The 26765-nt window shown below is 38.7% G+C and overlaps 1 protein-coding gene across 4 annotated transcripts; it reads left to right on the forward strand.

Annotated features, from left to right (window-relative positions):
* On the forward strand, positions 1-26765 carry PRPF40A (pre-mRNA processing factor 40 homolog A). 4 transcript variants are annotated; one of them, XM_069780626.1, is made up of 26 exons: positions 1-657; positions 1770-1907; positions 4911-4991; positions 7554-7584; positions 7831-7853; positions 9977-10054; positions 10160-10270; positions 10730-10850; positions 12145-12169; positions 12557-12871; positions 13786-13894; positions 14842-14906; positions 15551-15715; positions 16426-16534; positions 18038-18188; positions 18991-19124; positions 19517-19631; positions 19789-19880; positions 20056-20172; positions 20698-20835; positions 21523-21618; positions 22636-22722; positions 22812-22908; positions 23012-23073; positions 24239-24367; positions 25544-26765. In XM_069780626.1, the coding sequence occupies exons 1-26, from the start codon at positions 292-294 to the stop codon at positions 25634-25636; spliced, it is 3048 nt and encodes a 1015-aa protein (XP_069636727.1). In that variant the 5' UTR covers positions 1-291; the 3' UTR covers positions 25637-26765. The 4 variants fall into 4 exon arrangements, with proteins under 4 accessions (XP_069636727.1, XP_069636724.1, XP_069636725.1 ...); XM_069780623.1 differs by having other exon boundaries at positions 150-657; positions 9953-10054; positions 19777-19880; XM_069780624.1 differs by having other exon boundaries at positions 150-657; positions 9953-10054.

Genomic DNA, 26765 nt, shown 5'->3' on the forward strand with positions numbered 1-26765 from the left:
TTTCCCAGCGTCCCCTCCGCTCGGCCCCCGCCGCAGCCGCTTCCCCCCGTGCGAGCTCCGCGGCCCGGCGGGCCCGTTCTCTCCGCGGAGGCCCCTCTGCTCGCCGCCGACGCCGCAAGGCCCTCCGAACGACCACTCCCTCCCTCGCCCCGGTCCAGGCCCGGCGAACCGCTTATTTTCTCCGCGGCTTCCCCCCCCCCCCACACCCGCTCGCCCCCCGCATCCGCTCCGGGCGTCCGGCGCTAAGAGAAGGCGGAGAAGAACTCCTTCGCGGCTGGGCCGGCGGCCAGGATGTCAGGTGGGGACTCGGCGGCGGCGGCGGCGGCGACCGCCTCCCCGCAGCCGCTCCCGTTCTCCTTGCCGAAGCCCCCTCCCCTCATGCAGCTGACGCCGGGGGACGCCGTCCGCCCCGTCGCTTCCGCCGCGGACCAATCGCCGAAGAGCACCCGACTGGCGGGCCGCCCGGATTGGCCGGCCGGCAAGCCAGTCAGCCTGCTGGCCCCGCTGCTCCCGCCCCGCGGGGAGCCCGAACCGCTGATGCCCTTTGGCCCCTCGTCGCGGCAGCCACTCAGAGGGCGGCTTCTTGGCAGGTGCAGCGGCGGCAGCCTGCTGAGCCCCTCGATGCGGCCCGGCGGCGTCGACCGCGGCTCCCTCATGGTGAGTTGGGGGGGAGTTACCTCAGAAAGTAAGAGAAAAGGTGGTTAGACTCGGAGGAGGGTCTGAGGAGGTTTTGGGGGAGTGCGGTTCTTCTGCCTTGACTTACCTGGGCAGCGTCTGAGAGCCATTGAACAGGCGAGCCTTCACCGCCTGGCTTGTGAGACTCAAGGGTGTTGCGGGGAGGGGGGGGGGTCCGGTGTTAGGTTCGGAAGTTCCAAACCTTTCTGGTTGTTTGTGATTTCCTCACGTGAACCGCCTGTTCCCCGCCTCAGAGAGCCTTCTGGTACAAAATAATCACAGAAAAATTGTTTTTAAAGACATCAAAAAGAAGCGTTACTTATTTTTTTCTGCTAATGATCTTTCTGAAATGATACTTTGCTTAAGAATAGTTTTCATCTTGATAACGAGGGTACTTTTGTGACACGTTCCTGCATGTGTATATCTAAGTTATATGTTCTTCAAAGTAAAACGCGTTCCAGGATTTATTCTAAGGTGGTTCTAGAGCTGTTGCTTCTGTCTAGAATAGAAAGCTCTTAATATGTTTCAGTAGTTTAAAAAATGTTTGAAAAAATGTCCATATCCATTTTTGTACTAGCAGTGTGACTGTACCAAGTATTGGAACAGCAACAGGATTCAGGTTTTTAGGAAAATAGGGAGACGGGGATGGTATGCAGTGTAGAAGCTATTTCACACTTGGACATCAACAGTGGAAGATATTTTGTTTCTCTGACTGACTTTTGTGCCACAGGGTTATGTGCGTTAATCATAACTGTATGGAAGAGCATGTGGAAATAGTTGCATTCCTAAATTTAGTATGTTTTTCTGTGACAAACCATAAGATGAAAGATTATGGGGTTTTTTGTTTCTTTTTTTTTTTTTTTCATTTGGATGTTGGTTTTGAAATTTTAAATGGATTTGTTAATTATGATTCAGTCTGGCTCTAGAGGACCTGGAACAGTGAAGGATCTTGCTTGCTGTCTTGCAGTTTCAATCTAAAACTGCCCAAATCATTTTCAGTTTAGTGTTGAGTGCTTCTTTGTTATTAATGCTTTTGTGGGGGCTTTGGGTTGTTGGTCTCATGCTGATTTTTCTCATTTGTTGCTGCCTTTCAGATGGGACACCCAGGCATGCCACATTATCCTCCCATGGGAATGCACCCTATGGGTCAGAGACCACCAAATATGCCGCCAGTTCCACACGGTATGATGCCTCAGATGATGCCCCCCATGGGAGGACCACCAATGGGGCAGGTAAGGCAGTTTTACAAGATTCCTCTTTTCTTTCTGGCTTCCCATAACGATGTCAGGTAATCCCTGAGGTAGGTAAGTCTCATACACTAGCTTGCAAACAGTAAGGTTAATAGTTTGGGGTATTTTGTGCCACAGTTCCTCTCCATGCAGAAACTCTTCTCATTTGTCACAGGTAATTGATGCACCTCATGTGTAACTTTAATTGTAAATAGCCATAGGTATGAATCCATAATTTGTTTTTTATTAAAGCTTTTTGGTAGTTTTCTTTAGGTTTTGAAGAAGTAAAGTTGTCTTACTAATACATGCTGGAAACATAAAGTAGTGGTTCTTTTCAGAGGTAGTAATGGTAGAGAACTTCATGTTTCTTTAGTTCTTGGCTGACTCTTACGTCTACACAGATGACCATTATAGGGAGATGCAAGGGAAGAAATAATTACATTTTGAATTTTTGCAGAATTCTTTCTTGAATCCTAGGGAGTGGTTTATGGTTCTGTGTATATGCAGTTGTTGCTAGTGTCATGTGATTGAAAAATAAACTTGGCCATTCAGGTTGACAGGTGTGAACCTGGGTTGACAGGTAGAGTAGCCAGACTCATATCAGTGCTTTTTTCAAATTTAAAGCTTTTATTTTCAGTAATCAAAGATCCTCTCCTGTGTGGTTTCTGATTAAATTCTGAACTTCTGAAAGAAACAATTCTCTTTCGGGATGTGATAAATACCTAGTGATACTACCTGTGATGGTGGTTTACATAAGTAGAAACTGAGTGTCATCAACTAGACCAGAGGGATAGAGTAGACCAGAGCAGACAGAGAATGGCAAGAAAGATTAACCCTTTGAGAATGGCCCACAAGGTCATGCTGGCAACTCAGTGTCTCCCTTTGCAGTGCCTTGGATAGAGCGTGTGTCTTTTTATTTTTTTAACTGGTTTATAAAGGCTTGGTAGGAATCTCTTCAGCATGGTTTTGCAGCCTATTAAAGCTTCTGGTATAAAAATAACGCAGTTTTAAAAAATGAGGAGGACTCGACCATTAGCATGATGGCTAATAGCATGAGCTTTTGTATGTGTTCATTAGAAACTTAAGTAGCAATTCTGTTTTATTCCTCTACTTCACAGTTCTTTCATAGCTTCTCTTCCACTGTTCTCACTCTCATACGTTGAATATTTCAATCTTTAATATTTTAGCGAGCAATATAGACAACTCGGGGCTTTTTGGTAATTGTAAAGCAAAAAGCTAAAGATACATGGCATGGCAGGGAGATTAGAGGCTCAGTTAGCCTACAGCCCTAAGGATGGGACAGGATGGTGATATTCTCACACCAGAACTATTGTGCCGGAAGTATCAGCCCATGTTGGCTTGTTTCCTTGAATAAGTTCTTTCTTCCAGCAGATATCAGAGGTTTATTTGTGAGGCTTTGCAGGATGGGATGTTTTGCAGCTTGTTTTTCTTCTTTCTGAGATGAAGCCCTGCAGGACAGGTACTTTGCATAGATAACAGCAATGGCCTCCTGTCAGCATCATTCAGAGGAAGGTCTTTTGGAAAAGAATTCCCTCTCCTTCCCAATTTTTTTTCCTTTGCTGACTTTGAGTTAGCGTTATGCAGAAACCGAGCAGTGCGCAGGGTTTCTTCAGGACCTGGGCCAGGGCTTTTAAGAAGTTTCACATGCTCAGAGCCCCCTTAGTTGCAAGTAGCAGTGGGGCAAGAGTGCTTTCTTCTCCTGCTTCTACAGGATGGCGAGGAATGGGAGGGGCCGCCTTCCAGTCTTTCCTTCCTCCCTCACCCTCCCAAGAAAACCTTGTGGATTTGAGGGTGGAGCAGTAGCCCTACCACATATCCCTCTCTCCGCACGAGATGCAAGATGAGGAGAGTGGTAACCTGATGCTCCCTGAAGATACAGGGGGATGGGGTCACTTGGCCAGCCTGCCAAGGACAATAAAGGTAAAGGGGCATAACTGAAAGGTTGAAGGGGGTTGACTTCTCGAGACCTGTCGGGATGAGTGGCCAAAAGTTTGTGTTCGTGATGACCCAAATTATATATTTTGTTCATTTTGCCACTTTTTTATGGCTTGTTAATTCTTAAAAGCCAGGATCAGCAAAAATAATGGGAAACATGCAAGGTACTAAACACTTTTTCAGTAGCATTTTTGACATCTTCTCGGTGCATCACTTCAGTGATGCATAACTTCTGCATAACTATCCCTTTGAGACTATAAGCATGAATATTTGAGCAAAAGCTAGCTTACCTGAGCAGCAGTTCTGTGGTTTTTTGGTCTCATCGGACCACCCAGCAAACTCAGAAACAAGTCTAGACTCAAACTTTTCATTTCTGTAGTGTTGTATGTCCCCATTACCAAGTTCACACTGTTAACATGGTTTAATATTGTATGTTTTTTTCCCATACCTTTAAAAAAAAACCAGTTCAGAATTGGTTTTGAGCTTTGATGTTTAAATTTAATAGCTCTCTTCATCTTGAAGTTGTTTGCAGAAATTCATTCTTCTAGTGTCCCTGTAAAGTGTTTCTTCCTATTTGTGAGGTAAGAGGAAAAAGAGACAGGTTGGAAGTTGTCAAAAAATGTGAGCAGAACTAATCTTAGAGTTTACCTTTCCTTTGTTTAGTTTGTTCTTTGTGGCCTTGGAATTTTGCAGAAATCTTTCCCAACCTTTATTTTTCTTGCTTTAACTTAGCATTTCAGTAATAGCTTATCAACAGATCACACATCTTAACATTTGCTGTTGTTCTTCCATAGTTTGAATGGTCTTGTTTATCAATATTTCCTATCAGACTTTGGAATACCATAGAGACGTTATTCCTAATGTCGATTTTGTAGGAGCATAGTGAAGGGAATGAGAATTCTACAAACATTCTTGTTGCCAAGTGCTTAAAAGGGTTTTTTTGGATTAAAAACTAGTACCAGGTAATTGTTTTTAAATAAAAATAGAAGAATCCTCATATTTTATGTTTAAAATATCATAAAATATATCTGAAATGCTATTTAATTATAGATGCCTGGAATGATGCAGTCAGTAATGCCTGGAATGATGATGTCTCACATGTCTCAAGCTGCTATGCAGCCTACAGTTCCGGTGAGTTTAACTTAACTTTTCGGGTTTTTAAAAGGTCTTTGTGTCAGTTGCTGTCACTACTTCGGTATGGGTATGCCTTTGTTTTCTTGAATTGGATTATGAAAAAGATTTAAAGACATTTAAAGTAACTGTAGGAGATTCACTTAACAACAGTTCTATCCACTTAAATTTAGAAATGAATTATTTTTTATTTTCTTACCATGCAGATAGTACCTCCCCAAGTCAGATTTCTTCCTTGTAGAACTCTGAATTTTTCTATAGTGCTAAGCACAAAACCTTTGCTACTGCTTTTGTTGATTATTTTAAAAAATAAGTTGGTTAATACTCCACTTGTTTCTTGGTTTTTTTTCATTAAGGGTTTGCTGAAAGAGTTTTATTGTGTTAAGCAGTCAGTCTGCCCTCTGGAGTAATGAGAGAAAAATCACAAAGACACAAAGTTTCTGCAAAATAAGTAGAGAAGGGACTGTTAGGAAAAGGATATAATGTCTCTTTGATGTGTACTAGATGACTGAGAATTCATACCAGAGAAGGGATGATAATTATTTTAACAGTGGAGAAAAACTTAAATTTAGTGCTTGGGCTTTATCAGACACTAGAGTATCTATCTGTTAGTTACAAGTTTTTTTCTCACTGTTGGCCTCTGTTTAAGGAGGTGTGAGTGTATGTTACAGCCTTAGTGTAATTCAAGTAAAAGTTAGTAGCTCCTTAGGCAAATTCTTGGGAACCGTCCTTCATTAGGTCTTGTGCTCCTGTAGCTACTTCCTAATGCACTAAATGTTTCAGAAGCTACCAAGTAGGAAGGATGCTAGTGATTTTCCCCCACTTCCCATACAGAAGTTTGTTACGAATTTCTGCCAAGTGATGCTCATGGAAAATTCTGAGAGAATTTCAGACCTTTGGGGGGAAAAAAAAAATCTTAAAAAATGCTATGATCAAGAGAGACTTAAAAGGAGAGGGAGGGATCAGTGCTACCATCAGTCTAATTTTGAATTTTACTGTATATTTTTACATATTTTGGCAAGATGGCAGATCATTTGGTTTTCTAATACTGGATTAGGAATAAATTTTGATTTGATTAAGTCTGTGGATATATGGTATTCAGGAGGCAAAGTAGCATGGCAGAGAGCTCCAGCTTTTAATTTTGCCCTTAAATCTCTTGGTGGTGATGGCAGGACCTCATGCCTTCGCACATGTTTACGAAGAGGCATTTGTCTGTCATGGCAGCATTCTTGTACCTCTCTGCTATTGCATGTGTACCACAGCCTGGAAAGTGTTTCAGAAATAAAAGAATGATTTTGCTGGTTTCTAATTTTAAAAATTTGTAGATGAGTAAAAAAAATCGTGACCTTCTTTGCAGCTCTGATGATTTTCTTGGTAAAGTTCATGAAATGATTGACTTGTTATAATTTTGGCTGTCTGATGGAAAATACCTTCTCCAAGTGTAAAATGTAATCTAAAGCTCTCTGAGGCCAACTGGATGACTTGTACTGATGTCAGGGCTCTTTGGTCTTTACTGTTTCATTCAAGAATAGTGGTCTTTCAAACCACTCCTATGCAGGTTCACTATCTGTTTTGTGATCTATAGAAGTGTTTACTTCCCGAAAGCTGATTTGAACCAGTGTAATTCCTAAAAATTATTATTTCAGTCAGATTAGTGCTCTTACAATACACAGCAAATCAGAATGGAATTTGGAAAAGTAAACATAGGCACAAGAAAAGAAACGTGTTAGAATGATTACTTGCTTGAGACGCAAATTTAACTATGGCCTTGCTTAACTCACACTACTTATAGACATATGCGCGCACACAGAGTAGCTGAAATATTTAATACACAGAATGTACTTTAAAGGCCTGAAGTTTGTTGGCGATTCACCTGGTTTAGTCCTATTGGATAATACCAAACGTAATTGATCCAATATGATTTCTTTTATCTTTTGAACAAATTTTGTTTTTTTACTTGAGGAGTTTTTTGTTAATGAAGTTTGTAGAAGAGAGCTGAAAGAAAAACCCTAGCAAAAGATAAACCTGCAAGCTGTATTTTTGCCTACAGAAAAAGAAAGAAATTGGAAAAACTGTATTTGAATTCTGTTAATCTTTTTCCTTAGTTTGAAAGAATTTCAAAAAGGGTATATATAAGAGCTTTGGTTACTTGCAAGCAGTTTTTTGAATGCAACACTAATACATTCAAAGGCTTATGCCCCATAATTATAACAGAAGCCTACTAAGCTACTCCAGCAGAAATTCAGAATCTCTTTTTTTTTTTTTTTTTCTCCTTCCCAACCTACTCGTTTGGGAGATAAAGGTGGGTATTGGAAAGATGGCAAGGGACCCCCTGGTGTAGTTTATGGGATATATTGCCTTTCTGAAAAGGAGCTTGATGTTCCTAATGGCTTATTTAAGGAGCAGTAATAATTAAGTGGGCAATGAGAAGCTAGGAATCCATATTTTAAGGCAGTAGAGCATTTTGTTGCTGAAAGCACTTGTTTGGAAATGTACTGTATTTATTGGTGATTTAATTACAATTGCACTCAGTACTAAAATGTCTGTTGATTGTTTCTACAGCCAGGGGTGAACAGTATGGATGCACAAGTAGGTAAGTATAAACAATTTGTTACCATTTCAAAATATTTCACCAAAATTAGGTGAAGTATTAAAGGGGGTGAAAAAAAAAATCATACTTTTCTGTAAAATGTGATTTAGCATTTCAGTACCTGACATCTTCATTGAGTCCCAGAAAAAAAAATTTTCTTTCAAACATTGATTAATTGAAGTCTTTATATAGAAAAACAAAGCAACCAAACCCTTTTAAAATAATTTTTTTTACAATTTTATTTTTTAGGTGTAACACCTCCTGGAACTCAGGTACGTGAAAACCAAATTTCTAGAAGATTGTAATAGCAGTGTAGTGGTCTGCATATGTGGCTTTGTAGGCTTAAAAGAAAAGCTTGTATCTTATTTTTCTTCTCATATAGAGCTTCTTTGCTTATTTGACTGTCAGTCTGTAATTAATAGTTAAAGTAGGTGTGTTTTCTGTTGTATTTGCACTGATTTCTGAGCATTGAAGTCTTATTTGTTTCTAGTTCTTCTAGTATGCAGGACAGCAATATGAGATGTTTCTCGCGATGTTTTTAGGTCTTTTTGCCCTACCTGAGCAGCAAGTGAATTGTAGCCTAGATACCTATGTTACTTTAAAGCTCACTGCTTTCAGATTTAAGTTTTCAGATTTGCAAGTGTTGGGCTGGATAGTTACTCAGGGTAGAGTTGGGGTTTTATTTGCACTGAAGAAGATTGAAGGTTGTTCCTCTTTCTGTGTGTTTCTTCTTTTTTTTTTTCTTTTTTCTTTTTTTTTTTTCCCCTTCCATGTCAGTGAATAGTTTATAAGCAGCTTTTCATTTTACTTACATTTGGGTAACTTTTTGCCTGTTACACATTAACGAATATTTTGCTTTAGCAGTTCTAATGTATATAGCAGAATTCGGTAGGCAATGATTTAGTCTTCCTTGCTGTTCCTTAACGCACCTGCACTTAGCAGGAGAAGCCAGGTCAAGGTTCTGGTATTGTTCAGTCCTGTGTGATTTATTGGAACCTTTATTAGCATTGTCAGCTTACTGAGAGTTTTGTTACCAAACACTTTAGCAATAAAAAGAGAATAGCCTATATAGTTACCCATAATAATTTTGAAGACATCACTGTGGTTTTTGAACAATACAAAGTACTAACGTCAAAAGAATGGTTATCACTACTCCATCAATTTTGCTGCTCGTTGGTAATTTAGCTTAACTCTCTTGCCCCTACCTCCCACCCCCAATGTTTTGACATTATTTGAAATCTGCTTTTGTTAGTGTCTCCTTCCGTGTTTGTGGGAACATAGCATACTTTAGTAACTTAAATAGGAATAAATACTGGGTAGGTTGCCTGAAAGGTGATTTAATGTAGGTTGAACTTGTGAACAGGATGGTGGCACACAGGCCAAATTTACTTCATTAGATGATTTTCAGTAGTCTTCCACCTTTGCATCAGATGGGAAATCACAGATTGAACAGAATTGGTGCTGTATATCTTATTAGTGAAACTTCTGAATTGTGAATCAGTGTAACTTTGTATTGAGGCAGGCAGGTCATCTGGAAGTAATCTCAAATTTTAAATTTGTCTTTCATGGCACCTTGAATGACCATGAATAACTTTCAGTCACTATCAGATTTCTATTTAAAATTTTGTAAATATTAAATTACTTCTCTAGAAGATATCCCAGACATTTACCTTTAGTTTTTTAAGATTATGAAGAAAATAGTTTGGCTAGATAACTAAGAGGCGGAATCTGTAAAAAATATTCATGTGGCCTCGAAGATACCCCATTGTAAGTTTTTGGTTGTTGCTTTGAAATTTGGGGACCTCGTACCTAGCTTAATTATTAAATATCAGTGAATATTAATTGTGCTTTTATTTCTGAGATTTGCATTCTGTGCAATTGAACAAGGCAACTGGACCTGTAAGGAAGTTGTTTCTCCTCAGCCGTGTCCAGTAACTGAAACAGAGTAGATGGTTAAAGCTGTATTCGACCAGCCCTAATTTCAGGGAGTTCATATGAACTGTGGATGAAAAGCAGTAGGAAGGTAGTCCTGAGTTCACACTAAACTCTTGAAGTCAGAACCTTCTTGAAACAAATTTTTCTTGGTTTTGAAAACAGGGTGTGCTTCTGGGACTTTCACTTGAAGTTGTTAGGGTCTGATCACTTTCACTTTTGCTTTCTTTTCTGATGGTAATTGGCTGCCTTGGATTGCTGAATGGGAGGGATTGTGAGACTCATAGTAGCTCTTGTCACAAAGAAGTAGTTTCTTGAAAACAATACTGACTTAAATGTGTTTAGATTTTGGCTTGCTGTCTTTGCTGCTGGATTGCTTTAGTATATTTAATATACACATTCAAATTAAAAACAAATATTAACCAGAATGTCTTTTCAGAGCTCTGTTTTGTTTCGCCCTCAGACAACACATCCTGTAGTTTGCGCAGCCCAGCAAACCGCCACAACCAACAGTTCTGTTAATGAAGAGCACTCTAAACAGGTTTATCTGCTTTCCACTTGTATTTAACTTTTTAGTGGCTTTTGATAGCATTTCAGTCAATAATTATTGTTCACCATTAATGGTGTATATTTTTATTTTTCCTAGAAATCTACATGGACAGAACACAAATCACCTGATGGAAGAACATATTACTATAATACTGAAACAAAGCAGTCTACCTGGGAGAAGCCAGATGATCTCAAAACACCTGCTGAGGTAAACTACATTCAGATGAAGATTACTGTACTGTGTGAGTTTGTGTGAATGCAAGAATTTACTAGCATAACTGTCATGCAGGAGGATAGCTGTGCCAATAGGTTTTTTTTTTTTTACTAATGGGAGCAAACTTTTAAAATAAGGAATTGTTGCAAAAATGTTTGTATCGCATTCCTTATGCTGTTGGAACTTGAGGCTGCAAAATGGACAAAACTCTGGACAGTTTTGATCAATTTTTAGATAAATGTCTTTATTAGAAAGATGCCTTTCTTTAATATTTAGATAAGTAATGTGTTTGTTTATCACTAGGGAGGATTTTCCTTGGAAAGTATATGCCTTGTGTTCATTGATCCTTTAGTTATTTCTTGGCGTAGTGTTTGTGGCTCACTTCTAGCTATCCTTTTAATTTTAAAACACCATTGTAAGTCTGATTTTATGTTTTTGTTTTCTGTCCATTAGCAATTGTTGTCTAAATGTCCCTGGAAAGAGTATAAATCTGATTCCGGAAAGCCCTACTATTATAATTCCCAAACAAAGGAATCACGCTGGGCAAAACCCAAAGAGCTTGAGGATCTTGAAGGTAATCTTAACAAAAATGAGTAGGGAGGGTGGCAGTGTGTTGCAAGCTGTGCGTATGCATGACTTGGTAAAAATTTGGTATCAAAGCATAGCAGTCAAACTTCTGTTAGAAATTAAATCTACTGAAATAAGCTGTATGTAGTAGAGTTAATGCAGTCTGAGATTTCGATGGAGCAGTCTTGTCTCCTGTGTACTCACCACCTCATCGCCGTACCTTTTCCATTATACTCTTAGTTCTTCCCTATTTATGTGGCGGCAGCAGCAGCTCCCCCTCGTGTCCCTAAACAGGAACTGGATTAGGATGTAATGTGCTGTGGCTTGTTCAGGGCTATGTGCATGCTCTCTGTGTTAGCAGTAGGTAATGCTTCAAGTCTTTCTTCATTTGGGGGCTGTTGTAGGATTTGACTCATACTTAGCCACCAATCCTTTGGAAACTTGTAGGAACTTAGTAGGATTTGTGAAGGGGTTCAGGTTGATGGGAGAAGAAAAGAGGCAGAGGGGGGTGGCTGTACTAATCCTCATTTGCTTGGGAAACCAGGGTGAAAGGGTGCTGGACTTCTGTAATACAGTATAACTTATAATTTAGTAAGAATTACATTTTGTTTTGGTGTCTTGGAAGAATTTTGAAAACAGTAATGCATTTTATACTCAAAGCAGTAGTACTGGCTCTCTGCTGAAAGCCAAAATTGTGTGTAAGGCTTTGCTTAGGTATCAGTTTGCTTATAATTTTTGACAAAAACTTTTGAGAAACTATGATGTGGCAAAACTACTAGTAGGTTTTTTATTGCCCTTCTGTATTATAAAGGCACTGTCCCCTTTTGTACAAACATCATATGATGCTGTGCTCCTAGTTTTTGCTTTTAGCGTGGTTTTGTTTGGTATTGTAAGATGATGAAAAAAAAAATCTACAAAATCAGCTGGGGTAAGAAATTAGTATTTTTTAAAAAGTACTGCAAAGAATAAGCATCAGTGACTGTTAGAATAGAAAAGAAAGATCTGTTTCAGTAAGCCTGATCTTCTGTTCTTTAAGCTAGTCTTTTAAAGCTGAAATAATTATTTTAAACCAAGAAGTCATTCTTTATATACCCTAACCTTTCTTTAATGGAATTTCTAAATTTTGTTTTAGTCTGAATTGATTTCAGTCTGTAAAGGGCACAAATTTTAAAATTATTGATAGTAACAAAAATTTTTTAACTGTACTCTTATAAAATCATGTTAACAGTAACTTTTTACCATGCATATATCAACTATTTTCGAAGCTGTATTTTGATTGTTTTTTCTCCTTTCTCCTCTAGCAATGATTAAAGCTGAAGAGAACAGGTATGTTCTTAATGGTATGCTAATATTTTTTATGTTAAGCTGCCTGTTTCTTAAAAATGGAATCTAGTCCTTGAATCTTAAAACACATAAAATATTCTTCTTGCGGCTTTTCATTCCAAATAGTGGCTCAGTATATAAAAACTCAAATAATATATTCTAGGTTTCTTTTTAAGTTAAATGATCGATCTACATAAATACACAGTTTCAGTAAAGCATTTCCTTTCTCTAAGCTAAGATTGTTTTGTGTTCTTCTGAGATACAATCTTTGTAACTAGACCCAAACCTCTCATTTCGTACTTTATTAACTTATTTAAACTACAGGTTTCCCTAAACCATTCAATTGTCCCATGCTTGTATGTGACTGTGCCTGGTTTTTGATACTTACAGCACAAAGCCCGAAGAATCAACTCCAACACCATCTGCTTCAGCTGCTGCAGCAGAAGCAGCAAACGCAACCAGCACAGCCACAACTGCTGCTGAAGCTGCCGCAGCTGTTAGTACCACCACTGCTACTTCTGCAGCAACAGCAGCCCCTGAAGCAGAAACTGCTGCAGCTTCTTCTGTGGTAGAAAATGAGAGTACTGGCACAGCCGCAGCTGAGGAACAGGGACAAGCAACTTCTGCACCTGCTGTGCAGGAACAGAGTGCAGAAACTGCAGCTAACGCAGCAGACGACTCTTCCAAGCAGGAGGCCTCAGCAGAGTAAGTGAAGTGGCAAAGCACGTGGCTTTGCTGCAGTTTTGTACTTCTTCTAGGATCTGGTTTATCTTCAATTGTAGGTGGCCAGGCTTCTCTGACAGTTAGCCGTTTCTTCAGTGAAACATGCGCATCAATCAGTGGCAGCAGAGGATAATGAGTAAGAAAGCAAGGAAGAAGTATTAAATCTATTTCTAGAAAAATTAACGCCCTTCCCTTGCCAACCCTCTCCCAAAGCTCTTAAACCCTACAGAGAACATTAGTGGTGTGAATGTTTCATAAATTTTCAATAGCTGTAAGACTTTCCTGGGGTAACATTATATGCTTACCCTGTATGTTTCCTCTTCCATAGATCTGCGCAATTGGCTATCATTAGAAGAAAATGCAGTACTAAATAGATCTTTATCTGTTCCAGCAGAAATGAGATCCTTTGTTTTTTAATAATGGAGACTTGATTATGTGGACAATTGCAGCTTATGATTTTTTATCATTCAAACAGAAAAGAAACATGCTGGGGGGGGGATTATAGCCAGCAGGACATAACTAAGGGAAAGAGGCATATTTTTAGGCACTCCCCTTTATATTTTTATATAATATATATATAAACCTGCTAAATTTCAGCATTATATTTTTATGAATCATTTCTAGGTAACTTGAGCAGGTAGCTAATTGCATAAGTGATAATACTTTTCTGAAATAGTTTGCTTTTTTGATCAGCTGTGTATGGTGTCTGTAAGGAAAAGTCTTGTACAAATTGCAGTATTTATCGTGTAGCATTATTATTTTTCTTTGAGTTGCTATTTAAAAAAACTCATTCTTTCTGATTATGGTAGTTTATGACTCTTCAGTGGCTCTAACTTAGAAAAAAAATGCTTATGTGTAAAATTATTGATTTTTTTTTTATTTTTTTTTTTATATAGTGCTGCTTCAAAGAAAGAGGATGACGATGCCCAACCAGTTAAAAAAACCTATACATGGAATACAAAGGAAGAAGCAAAGCAAGCGTTTAAAGAACTGTTAAAAGAAAAGGTATTTTGGTCAATTATTCTTAATGCTTTATTGAACTGTAAAATCTGCATTTGCCAGAAATTGCTAGACTTTGTTTTGTGAAGAATTTCTCACTGTCGTGGAAGAGGATTTTTGCACTAGACAAGAAATGAGGGAAAGGAATATTACAGTGAAAACAACACACAGTTTAAACTTTTTTCAGCAATTTGGGCGAGTGCGCAGTTTTGAGTTTTCATCAGGGCTCTCAGTTCAGCTTTTTCTTATTTTCTTCCTTTTACACAATCCCCACACTAATGAAAACTTGTAATCAGGTCTTTGTCCAAAATTCAAACTGGAACAGTGAGTGATTTGATGGACAGCTTCACTAGATGCTTCAGAGACAGACAGTGTAGAGGTCCCTGTGGAAAAAGGACAAACTGTTAAGTTTAGTATGCAGTGTTTCCATAAGCTAGTCTGATTTAAAGACACATTCTTTTCCCCTATGAAGTAGTAATTCTAAAACTGTATTTAAGTGTTGTGGAAATTATGGTTGCCAGTATTTTTGTCTGACAGTGAGGTACATTTCTAATGAAAGTGTTGCCTGATCATCTGAGCCCTCAATTTTTTATCTTTGTTTTAAAGATGAAGTGGGAGTAAAATGAGACTGGCTTTGGTTTTCCCTCAGAGCGTATGGGATCTGTTTGTGTGTTGTATAGCGAGCCAGCATAGTTCTATAGTAGACAAACTTCCAGAATAATTTATTGTAGAAATGGCAATAAACCCAAAGTACCTTGTTTTGTTTTCCATGTTGACTGTTAATAAAACTTAAAAAAAAATTGTGACAAAGAATGTTGTCTTAACCTTGAAAGAGTAGTGCTTTTTTTTTGTCTTTTTTTTTTCCCCCCCCTAAAGTCTATTTTTTTAAGGAATTGGTCATTGTTGGATGTTGGTTCCAAACCTAATTACTTAATGATTTAATGTCTTCACAGCGAGTACCATCCAATGCCTCTTGGGAGCAAGCTATGAAAATGATCATTAATGATCCCAGATACAGGTACTGCTTGATTCTTTCCTCCTTAAATTTCTACTCAAACACTGTTTTACATAGTTTGACTTTACTGACGTAACTTTTGATTGTTTTAATAGATATTTGTGCATTTGTGAACATGTACCATTGTCGGGGAATTTTGTTCCTTTCATATGTAAAGAAATGCAAGTCCTAGGCTTAATTTTTCTTTCAGAAAAAATGTGGCAGTTGTTGGTTGTATTTTATGCTATTTATATTAATTTCTTGGGAATAAAAGCATGCATTTACAATGACGGAGCTGAAGACTTCCTAGGTTACTTTTTGAAATGAGTGGCTGCTAAAAACATTGGCAGAAAAGTAGTTGATATCTATGATAAAAATAGTATTGTAATGTGAAATGTGTAAATGCAACCTGAAAACATGATAGTAGCTTGTGGTTTATTATGGACTGCTTTTACTAGCAAGTGCTTGTTTTTATTGCTTGTTTTAAAATGATCTTCCATTAATCTTAAAGGAGAGACAGGGTGATGACTGGCCATTTAGATTATATTTAATTTTGTCTCAATCTGGATTATTCAAATCTGTTATCTTCTGGTTCTTTGGTTTTGTTTTTCTAATGTAATTCCCTTTGTATAACTGACATTGTTGCTTTCTTTTTCTTTGATATGAAGTGCTTTGGCAAAATTAAGTGAAAAAAAGCAAGCCTTTAATGCTTACAAAGTTCAAACAGAAAAAGAAGAGAAAGAAGAAGCAAGATCAAAATACAAAGAAGCTAAAGAATCCTTCCAGCGTTTTCTTGAAAACCATGAAAAGATGACATCCACAACAAGATACAAGTAAGACCCATATTAAATGAGGTTCCAGCTTTTACTAGCTTGCCAAGTTAATAATCAAACCTTGCTGCCTTGCTCTTGGTGAATGCTAACCTTTGTATGCGCTCAACCTAGAAAAGCCTGTAACTGAAATTTTTATAGGAACACAAATAGTCTCATTTTCATAGAATGTATTTAAGACCCAGGCAAAAACCAACTCAAATGAGTGATGTGCTGGTGATAATGGGTTGGGCTGCTAATAAGTAGAAATGAAAGATAACACTGAGAGGAGTTTTATATTACATCTGCCATTAAGAACAAAGTAGTTCTGATAGCTTGTTCATGGAAGTTCAAGCCCAAAGGGAGGTATGTCTAATAAGCTTGTTGCTGAAAATTTTGTAGATCTGATATCGTATAATGTTTGCTAGAACAGTGACCTGAACATGTGCTAGTCCTCAGATAAAAACTACTAATGTAATGCCCTGCAGGTGAACTTGCACTTCTGTGGAGAGGAGTGTATAGCAGCATCAGCTGTGATTTTTAAGCGTTTCCTTTGTTTATAAGAGATAGAAAGCTGTCACAGAAAAAGCTTCCCAAGAGAGAAAATTAGGGAGATGTCATACAAAAGCATTGCTACTTACAACAGGGTTCATTAATGTTATTGTAAGCCAATGGGACATTTAAGTCAGTGTTCAGCAATTAATGATTGTATGTTTTTTCTTTGTTTTATACAGAAAAGCTGAACAAATGTTTGGGGAGATGGAAGTCTGGAATGCGATATCTGAGCGTGATCGTCTTGAAATTTATGAAGATGTCTTGTTTTTTCTCTCTAAGAAAGAGAAGGTAACTTGCTTTCAAACTTAGCTTTTCACTTGCTATCTGTAAATTAGTTTATACCTCTTAGTAAAGAAATCTTGCAAACAGTGCAATTCTGAGCATTGTTCAGCAACAGTCAAAATGCTAACAGCGGGGGAGGAATCTCTAGGAAAGGCATGGAGAACCAAATGAGAACATTGCTGCATTAGTGTGAACCATGTACTGCTTACAAGCTACAGGTCAGTTTACCCTCTCCTCAAAGGTAGAGAGGAAAGAATAAGAAGGGAGGCAAGGTTTATCAGCTATGAGATGCTATAGAGAGGAAGCTCCAGTTTAGCAAGATGTGATGGGGCAAGGGGACAAGGAAAAAGCGTTGGTGGAACTCTTCAAATCTATGACTGATCTTGTAGGTGTGAATTTGGAGACAGTTGTTCCTTATTTCTCATTATGCAGTACATAAGGGGTATTCAATAGAGTTAGCAGGCAGAAGGTAATGAGTCCTTACCTAAACAAACTGTTGGAAGTTCTGGTCCTGCACGGTACACAACTGAAGTTGTGGGGCTAACTGCTGCAGGGTAACATTTTAGAGATCAAAACTTCCTGAAAAGCTACCTGTCTGAAACTGGGCAAGCACGGTAGGAGTAGATTGCTCTTGTTATCTTTCCCTAGTTCATTGCAGTCTGCTGGTGGACAAGATGAAACCCTGATTTGACTCTGTATGGCCGATAAAATAGCAGTTTCTTGAAAGGTCTTTGTTTTTATTGAGATATGTTGCTGCTAATTTTGCAGTGTGTTTAATTTTTAGTATTATTTTAATAAATTATATGATGGCTTTTATTCTGAATTGCTCTGAATCAGACTGTGAAACTATCACAGGCTTGTTACAGAAAGCTGCATTTCCTTTAACCTCAGTGGTACCATACCGACTGTGGGGATCTGGCCCTAACCGTATCTGGCTAGTTCATCTTCACTGAAATTTGGCAGTGATGCTAGCACTCGCCAACAACCCATGGGTAGATGCAAACAGGCAATTAGAAACAAATTGCACAGCAAGACAGTTTCTGAAATTAAATGAGACTAGTGTTAAGGTTCACACTTGCTCAAAAAACAAAACAAACAGAAAGGGGCCAGCCTTCCAAACAGCACTGCTTAAGAAATTGCCTATGATTAGCTCATCTGGTTTAGATCTGCTTTTTAACAGCATAGTGGGCCATAGTACCTTGTTGAAGCCCTGACTGTTTACTGAAGTTGCAGTTTCCGAGCAGTATCTCTGAAAGATGAGCTCCGTTTCATAAGCCTTTCCCATCTATCGGGAACAGTCAGAGATAATAGTACTGAAATGGTTTATCTGTGGATGCAAGCAATAATAGTATGTAAAAATTGTACGTAGGTCCAAATTGTATGATGTTGCTTTACATGTAAATGAAAGGTTAATTTTGTGTTTCCTTGGAGAACAAACATGAGGAGTCATGTATTTTTGTCTATACAACCTCAAATTTAACAACAACAACAAATGCATTTTCTCCTCAGGAACAAGCCAAACAGTTAAGAAAGAGGAATTGGGAAGCTTTGAAGAACATACTAGATAACATGGCTAATGTCACTTACTGTACTACTTGGTCAGAGGCTCAGCAGTATCTGATGGATAATCCTACATTTGCAGAAGATGAGGAACTTCAGAGTATGTATAAAGTTTATGCATTTCTTTTGGAAGAGGGAATGGATTTGTCTTTAGCAGTGAGGACTCCTGACTGGATATGGCTTGCTCTTGCCCAGTCCAGAGCCACTGTGACAGCTGCTGAGCAGCCTGTGTAAAGTACCCTGTCTTGTTTGGTTCTTAGGAAACAGATGTCAACTTCAAAAATCATTGCTGATTAATCTTATTCATAAAGCAAAGGATACCTTTTCCATGGGGACTGAATTGGCTTAGTAGTTCTTAGCCTTTGAAATCTGAAGTATTACTTGACAATGTAATCTGTGGCAAAAACTTACACTACCTTCTGCTAGACTGAGTGAGGTCCTGCTGTGTTTGCTTTCCTAGAAGAAGTAATTTTTTTTACTCTTCTAGAGTAAGAAGGTATTTTTCCATTATGAGCAGATTTTTCTTATAAATGAGTTGATCCTGTATTTTAAGAGCAGCATGTGCATTTACACAACTGCTAAAGCATTTGACAAAGATACTCTGTGTTCTTCCTTCTGTGTTTTTAAGATACCTGTGGGAATGCGGGGAGATGCACAAGTGCTCATTCACAATACTTTTCTCATAAAGGCTTCTGTGCTCTGTATTGGCAATGATAATTTATCCCGGTTGGGGGAGGTTGGTTTCTGCTGCTGCACAGATCTTCGTACCTTTCAGTGCTCAGTGAAACTTCCACTCACTGTAACAATTGGCAACCCTTATCTCATAGTAAGAAACGTTCTACAGTTAGTGGGGAGAAATACCTTATTTTTACTCTTATTGCTCTATTGTTTTCTGTTGCTAGACATGGATAAGGAGGATGCACTGATCTGTTTTGAGGAACATATCAGGGCATTGGAAAAGGAGGAGGAAGAAGAAAAACAGAAAAGTTTGCTTAGAGAAAGAAGGCGACAGCGCAAAAATAGAGAATCTTTTCAGGTTGGTGGACTTTCTTTTTCTGTTCTAGACATGTCATGTGATTAGATAATTCTGTATAGCTTTTTTATTTCTTAGGGTAGGCTAACGGGTGCATATAATGCGTCAGTTACCAGCTTTGTAGCATTTTGTCTGCTGTGTAATACATCTATTTGCCCAAAAGCTGCAAGGGTAGGGGAAAGTAAGAGGAAATATATTTGAATGGAAAGGAAATGCAATTGGAGCGTTGTAAATGGTGGAGGAAGGCAGGAAGAAATGATGATGTAAAAAATGATTTTTTCAATCACATTTTAACAAAAATGGAATTCCAGTTATCAAGAGTATCCATTCCAGCTGTTTGCCAAGTAAAAGTGTGAGGAGTGACTACAAACTTCCATTTTGCTTTTGTTTTGTAGCTATTTTTAGATGAATTGCATGAGCATGGACAATTACATTCCATGTCCTCTTGGATGGAGTTGTACCCAACCATAAGCTCTGACATCAGATTCACAAATATGCTTGGTCAACCTGGTAAGAATACTGTCTCTTCCAACCCTGTAGAAAGTAAGGTAAAGGTCTTGGATTTGGGGCAGAATAGAGCAGGGTTATTTGTATATTTTCTAAATGTCTAAAAAAATGCAGCTCTTGTATTAGAGCTAGCTTTTGACTTATCTAGTTTTTTCATCAGGATCGACAGCACTTGATCTTTTCAAGTTCTATGTTGAAGACTTGAAAGCACGCTACCATGATGAAAAGAAGATAATAAAAGATATCTTAAAGGTAAGAGGGGAAAATGATCCATTATGTGGTTTCATCATTTAATGCCACATGTATCATTCAAGTGAACTCTTTGCTACTGGGAAATGGGATTTCACATTGTGTTAATGTCATGTGCATTAGCACTGAAGTGAGAGTTCCTGGCTTACCTGATGCCAAAGAAGCAATTTTCTTACAGGATAAAGGATTTGTGGTTGAAGTGAATACTTCTTTTGAAGATTTTGTTACGGTCATCAGTTCAACTAAAAGAGCTACTACTTTAGATGCAGGAAATATCAAGCTGGCTTTCAACAGTGTAAGTATTAATATATAGGAATGTTTGAAAACTTACAATATGAAATCCCTTGTAAAAACAAGAATTGGCACTTATTTTCACTGTATTGCTATGACTACTTCCGTAATATCTGAGAGATGCTGTGCTTTAGAATTGTTTATCCTGATACCAGTTCCCCAAATAAAGATTGCAGAGGTTTGTCTTTATTCAAAACACAAACATTTCAACTTGAGAAATTCTGTGGTAGGAATTAAGTAATGTTCCCTCATTTGTGCGTAACTTTTGTCATGAGGGATTTTGTGTGCGTGTGTTTCTGTAGTTCTGGCTTGTATGATACATTAACTCTATTTTAGATTCTGTTTGAGAAACAGCAGTTGCATGCTTTCAAAATAAGTAATTGGTTAATTTTCCTGTAGGCCCAAGTGACTAATCCAAAACCCTAAAGGTGAACTGTCATTGGACTTTCCAAAAATTGCATTGAACTGAATTACTAGTCTTCCATTTCGATATCTTTCAAATGATCATATGACTTCTGTTTGATAACAGCTGCTAGAAAAGGCAGAAGCCCGTGAAAGAGAGAGGGAAAAAGAAGAAGCTCGCAAAATGAAGCGGAAAGAGTCTGCCTTCAAGAGTATGTTGAAGCAAGCTACTCCTCCAATTGAATTGGACGCTGTCTGGGAAGATGTACGTATCATCACTTAATTATGAATGTCTTTCCAAATATATTTAACAGGCTGCTGCATGCTAATGCTTTTATAAGTAAACCTAGATTATTCTCTAAGCTCATAGTGTTTCTGTTTATATAACTTAGACACATAAAAATTGTCCTGTCGTTCCTTCAGTAAAATTTGAAATTTGATGTGAATAACTTCATTTTATTGATACTTTCGTTTGAATACAATTTAAAACAAAAAAAACCCTAAACCCAGACAAACAAACAACACCCACTCCCCACCCCCCAAAAAAAAAAAATCACACAAAGCCCCCAAACTTAATTTAAATGCAGATAAAGCATAAATGCAGATAAGCAGATAACTCTGCTTAGTTAAAAGTCTGTAACTTTGTTCTGGTTAATATTAACCTTTAAACACCTTTTCTCTCAAAGTACACTTTGTATAAAAATGCATGCTTTAACAAGCTTGCATGGCTTAAATAGCATATGCAGGAAAAAACAGTGATTCTGCATGCTTCCATCTGTTACAGTTTTACTGAAGTCTGTTTTGGTTGTGAAGTTGGCATAAAAAAAGTTTAGCCTTGTAACAGTACAATGGCTTTTTCAATGGGTAAAACCATGTCTCTTTTTTTATTATTATTTTTATTTCTGAATGGCTCTATTTCATACTAGTATTTCATTGCTATTTTTTCTTACAGATCAGAGATAGATTTGTGAAGGAACCAGCATTTGAAGACATCACTCTGGAGTCTGAAAGAAAAAGAATATTTAAAGATTTCATGCATGTACTAGAGGTAATTATTACTTTCTTTTTTCCTGATTAGAAAATATTAAAAAAAATTCTTTAAAAAATTCTTAAATTGTGTGGGAAGAGAGAGGGATTTAACAGAATTCTAATGATTTCTGTTACAGTGGATGTTGTGTGTTACCTAGAAGTAATGGATAGTAAAACCTCATCTTGAAAATAAGGAACTGAAGAAACATGTCACAGTTATTTGATATTATTTGATACATAGTTGTTTTTTTAATCTGCTTCCCTAAAAGAATTTTCAGAAGTTAATTTTACATCAAAATTTCCCATTTTATTTTAGAAAAATTGTTTCTTCCTGTGATTTCATATAACAAGTGATGAAATTAGAAATAGAACTTCTGCAGTATTTTATTCACTAGAAGCCTGGAACTTCAAGAACATACTAAGCTCTGCAGATGTAGCTTTTTTATTATTATTATTACTGCAGCCAATTCTTTTGCTGATGTGCAAAAGGGATGATGTAGTTTAGTTTCACTCTTAACTTTTGGATGGGCTGCAGTTAAGAGTTAAGCTGCAGAAGTTTTGACAAGTCATTCTTGTTGAATAAGGTGCTGTTTTTTCCTAGATAACGTGAGATTTGATTTGCTGCACATGCTCTTTGGGGTCATTGTTTCATTTTGTAAGAGATTTTAAAATGGCTTAATTTCAGAATTTGAAATTTGGCAGAGCAAGGTACGCAGTATATCCTAAGCCATCTTGAGCAGGGGCTTTAATTGGAAGCATTGAAACAGGGATCCAGGTAATAGAAGCTGTGTGCATCCACGCCTGAAGTTGTATGCTTCCTTGCTTCTAAATGCTTCTTATTACCACTTTAACATGGCAAAACTGGTAGCTGTTTATGGGTTTTGACACAGTAAATGCTGGATTTTTTTTTTTTTTTTTTTTTTTTTTTTAAACCACTGCTAGCCATAGATGTCTTGTGGACGATGAGAAACATCATTACAGTTTCTTGCTGTGTCCTATGGGCAGATTGTAACATTTGCCTTCTCTTGTACTCTAGCACGAGTGTCAGCATCATCATTCAAAGAATAAGAAACATTCTAAAAAGTCTAAAAAACATCACAGGAAGCGATCACGTTCTCGTTCGGTAAGGTGTTTCATGATGTCTTAAAATCTGCTTCTGTAACTATTCATAATGCTGTCATCTTGCTAATCATGTTGGGTTTGTATCTCAAGGGCTCAGAATCTGAGGATGATGATAGCCACTCAAAGAAGAAAAGGCAGCGGTCAGAATCTAGATCAGTTTCTGAGCGTTCTTCCAGTGCAGAGTCGGGTATGAGATTTTTTGTTTGTTTGTTTTTAAATTAGCGTTACTGTTTTATTGCTGGGTCTTTATAATTTTATTGATGTCTTTTTGTTTCTTCCTATGTCTGCAGAGAGAAGTTACAAGAAGTCAAAAAAACACAAGAAAAAGAGCAAGAAGAGGCGACATAAGTCTGTAAGTGCAGTTAACTTTTTTGAGTTGGCTAATGGACAACTTGACACCTTACAGCCTCAGTAATCCTTTCTAGGTGTCTGTAATCATCCAGCTGCCTTTGTAATAGGGACTGTTTGAGATCAGACTGGAGGAGGGTATTGGCAACATAATAACTTTCTGTTGTATATACCTTAAGCCATTTAAGACTGCTGATTTCAGGGGTTTTAGCTGCAGCCATGCAAGCGGGTGTAAAGGACTGCACTAGTAGTAGCCTGGTATTTGCCGTTTATCATGGCAAATCTTGGCGTTCACTTTTTCTGTGGAGAGCTGGGAAGAATCCCAGCCAACTTCTCCTTTTGCCTTATGCTGAGCATCATTCCTTTTGTCTGCTTGAGTGTCAGGGTTGCGTTAGAAGCTCCAATATCAAAGGTACTGGAGCATCCAAAGGACCTAAAGGGCAGAAAGAAAGCTTTCGCGCTATCAGTTGTGGCCAAAGAATATTTTTTGTCCTGGGTAAAGAAAGAAGCTTGGGTCTCTGAACTCATGTTGGCTGCAAAACTCTTCAGAAGTGATGTATTCTTTTGTTTCTGTAATTTCTGAGCAGTTAGCTGTGCCCTTCCATGGACAGCATTCACAAGGAGGGGGTATATTAATTATAAGCCACTGAGTAAGATACTAGCACTAAAGGGTTGCAACACAAACAGGGTCACCTAAGGTTAGCAACATTGGGATGAAACTTGGAATAAAAACACAGTTGTGCCACCTAACCCTGCACCGTATGGTTAATATCCAGTAAAAGCCCAGCAGCGTTAAAGCCAAGCAGCCATGTAACAGAAAAATATTTCCCAGATTTCACCTTTTCCAGAGATCTTATTGAATGAATGATGTTTGTGCACAGAAGAGGTTTATTGTACGGCATCCCGCGTGCCCTGTCTTTGCATGCACTGAGGATGGTAAAAGTTCTTCTGTATTGAACAAACCTCTCTCCTCTCCTTTTCGTTTCAAATCACTTTAGTAATTTGAATTACTTATTTCTGCAGTAGTTAATAGGATGTGCTTAATGAGTCACCACTTTAAGCAGTTTTTCTAATATGGTGTACATCGAAATGAAGTCAGATTTTTCTGAGGTGTGGTTATTCTATAAATTAATATTTAAGATTAATATTTTCCCCTTTTATTTACACAGGATTCACCAGAATCGGATATCGAACGAGAAAAAGACAAAAAAGAAAGAGAGAGTGAGAAGGATAGAGCTAGACAAAGATCTGAATCAAAACATAAATCTCCTACTAAAAAACGACCTGGAAAAGATTCTGTAAGCTTTCTTGTTTCCTTTTTATCAGATGCTTTGGGCTTTATTTATCAGTGGGGTGCTATAGTATAGCATGCAAGCTTTGTAGGTGTACTTCAAGTAAGGTGCTAAAGCTTTATTTATGTTCCAATTCCATTTATATATAAAAAGGGCCAAATGTTCAAGCAGAGCTTAATCATGCAAATCCTATGCCCTCACTTAGTGTTTTGTTACTGATGTGTGTAATTACTATTTGATTAAATGCTATTTATTGTCGCTAGTTGACGTAAAGTGTGAATGAGGCATGTTGTTTTATAGACAGTACTGAAGCTCGGTCCATACTGTGACAAAGTGGTATTTGTGACCAAACTGCCGTTCTGTTTTCCATCCAGTTGGCCAGACTGATCTTAAAAGAGCTGAGCAGCACAGCTGGTTAAACACTGGAGTGACTGTGTGGCACCTGCATTCTAAAATTGTAGTAGTTGCAGTGCTGTGCTGGTGCTAGGCTGACAGTGGAAGAAAATCTTGGCGGAACAAAGTTCCGCAATTCTTGCACTTTTCAAGCTGGCAAGTCCTGTGGGAGCGTGCTTGTGATTACAGTCCTGCTCTTTGCTGTGTGTACTTGTTTTGGAAGGGGCTTAGGACAGTATTTTCAGAGACGCGTAAAAGTGCTTGAATGACAAATACAAACTTCTTTTGGTTCAGCATCTTTTGGGGTCTCTTCAGGGGGGAATTACCGGCCTCGCTCTGGTTATTTGGATGGTGGTGGTGCTGGTGGCATCTTTCTGGATAACGCCCCATACGTTCCGCCCTCTGAGAGGAGATGGGAGGGCAGATGTCCACTTTTTATATTATCTTCTTAAAATAAGCTGCTTTGGCCTCCAGATGCCTTTGAAAAACCCAACGACATGGCCTAACGCAGGCATCTTCTGAGAACGTGAAGGCGAGGGTGATGGAGCAGACGCAGTTTGCAGGAGGGCCTCGGCTTAGCTGGCCGTTTCCCCCTTGCCCTCCCTGCTCCTTGTTCTGGCTGCTGTGCTTGGGGCTCTGGAGCGTGACGCCGAGCAGCCTTCTGCGCCGTGTGCTCCCCAACTTTCTGTCCCAGCTCCTGCTGAGGGCTCTGGGGGTAACGGTGGGGCACGGGCTGCACAACCCCGGACAGTAAATGGTGCTTAGCACTGATCTTGCCTCTCTCTGCAGGGGAACTGGGATACTTCGGGCAGCGAACTGAGCGAAGGGGAGCTGGAAAAACAGAGGAGGACTCTTTTGGAACAACTGGATGAAGATCAATGAGAACATTATTTATACCAAATATGTTTACATTGTGGCATAATAAAAGAAACCAATGTCTAATTCAGGACGTGGGTTCTGATATCCTGAGTTCCATTGTTGAAATAACAGTGGGTTTTCATTTTACCACATCGATACATTCTCAAGTACTATTATTACGGGCCTGGCATCAAATCTAGAGAAGTGAGTGAAATCCTGAGCGCAAAGCTGAGTCTCTGTCCTGGACCTGCCAGGCAGGATGGGAGCCCTCGAAGGGAACACCACGGCGGAAGGCGCGCCAGTGCTTGCTGGACCTTGTCTGCAGGCCCAGGGAAGTGTTGGCACCTTTCTAGCAAAGCATCTCTTAAGTACGGTCCTTCCTAGAAAGGTAGTAACGCTGCTTTTCCTGGCCGGTGTAGGCAGATAAAATTTCATTTTTAGAAAGAGATTCCTAATATAGCTTCTTGTGGTTTCATTTGTTTTTAGTTTGGAAAGGGGAAGGCAATGGAAGGGGAGCAATGAATCCATGTCTTGATCTGTACTGCAAAAAAAATACCAGATGATACTGGAATTGCTCTTTTGTGAACTGCGTCACTGGCCAAACCAATGTTGAGTTTTTGTACGAAGACTTGATGTCCTGGCTGAGATTCGTGTCTAAGCACCGTCTCAGAGTGAATTTTTATGGTAAATTTTCAAAGCCCTGGAAGTGCGGTTGATGGGAATGCGACCTGCCCTGCGTTGCGGTGCCAGCAGAGGATGCTGCGTGTCACAGCCGCCTCTTGTGTTCCCCTAAAACCCGATCTGGAACAGCTACAGGCATTATTTCAGCATTTTATCGTCATGTTAAAACTTAACAAAACAAAAATGAAATTGTAAATTAATTTCAATGTGTTGCCTTAAGAACCTGCTGAACAATGTACCACCACGTTTCGACAGCAGCCGGGTCTAGAGCATCCCTTAAAAAGGGAGAAGGAAGAAGCTTAAGCCCCGTCTCCTTTTTAATTGCCTTGGGCCAGTTTAGGAAGGTTTTGCCAGCCCTGCTCTGTGCAGTGAGCAGCGGCTGCTGTGGTACACATTTGGAAACCTCTCTGATGGGAATATTTTTGTACATTTTTATCAATTATTAAACCTTGTCTTCTAGTGTGTACTAGTA

The sequence above is a fragment of the Haliaeetus albicilla genome, chromosome 4 (assembly GCF_947461875.1).
Source record: "Haliaeetus albicilla chromosome 4, bHalAlb1.1, whole genome shotgun sequence".
In the NCBI taxonomy this organism is placed as follows: domain Eukaryota; kingdom Metazoa; phylum Chordata; class Aves; order Accipitriformes; family Accipitridae; genus Haliaeetus; species Haliaeetus albicilla.

Coding starts and splice junctions, on each gene's coding strand:
- PRPF40A (XM_069780623.1), top strand. CDS start 292: ATGTCAGGTGGGGACTCGGCGGCGGCGGCGGCGGCGACCGCCTCCCCG. Junction 7,854..9,952: donor TAACACCTCCTGGAACTCAG/GTACGTGAAAAC, acceptor ATGTCTTTTCAG/AGCTCTGTTTTGTTTCGCCC. Junction 22,909..23,011: donor TTCTTCCAGTGCAGAGTCGG/GTATGAGATTTT, acceptor CTATGTCTGCAG/AGAGAAGTTACAAGAAGTCA.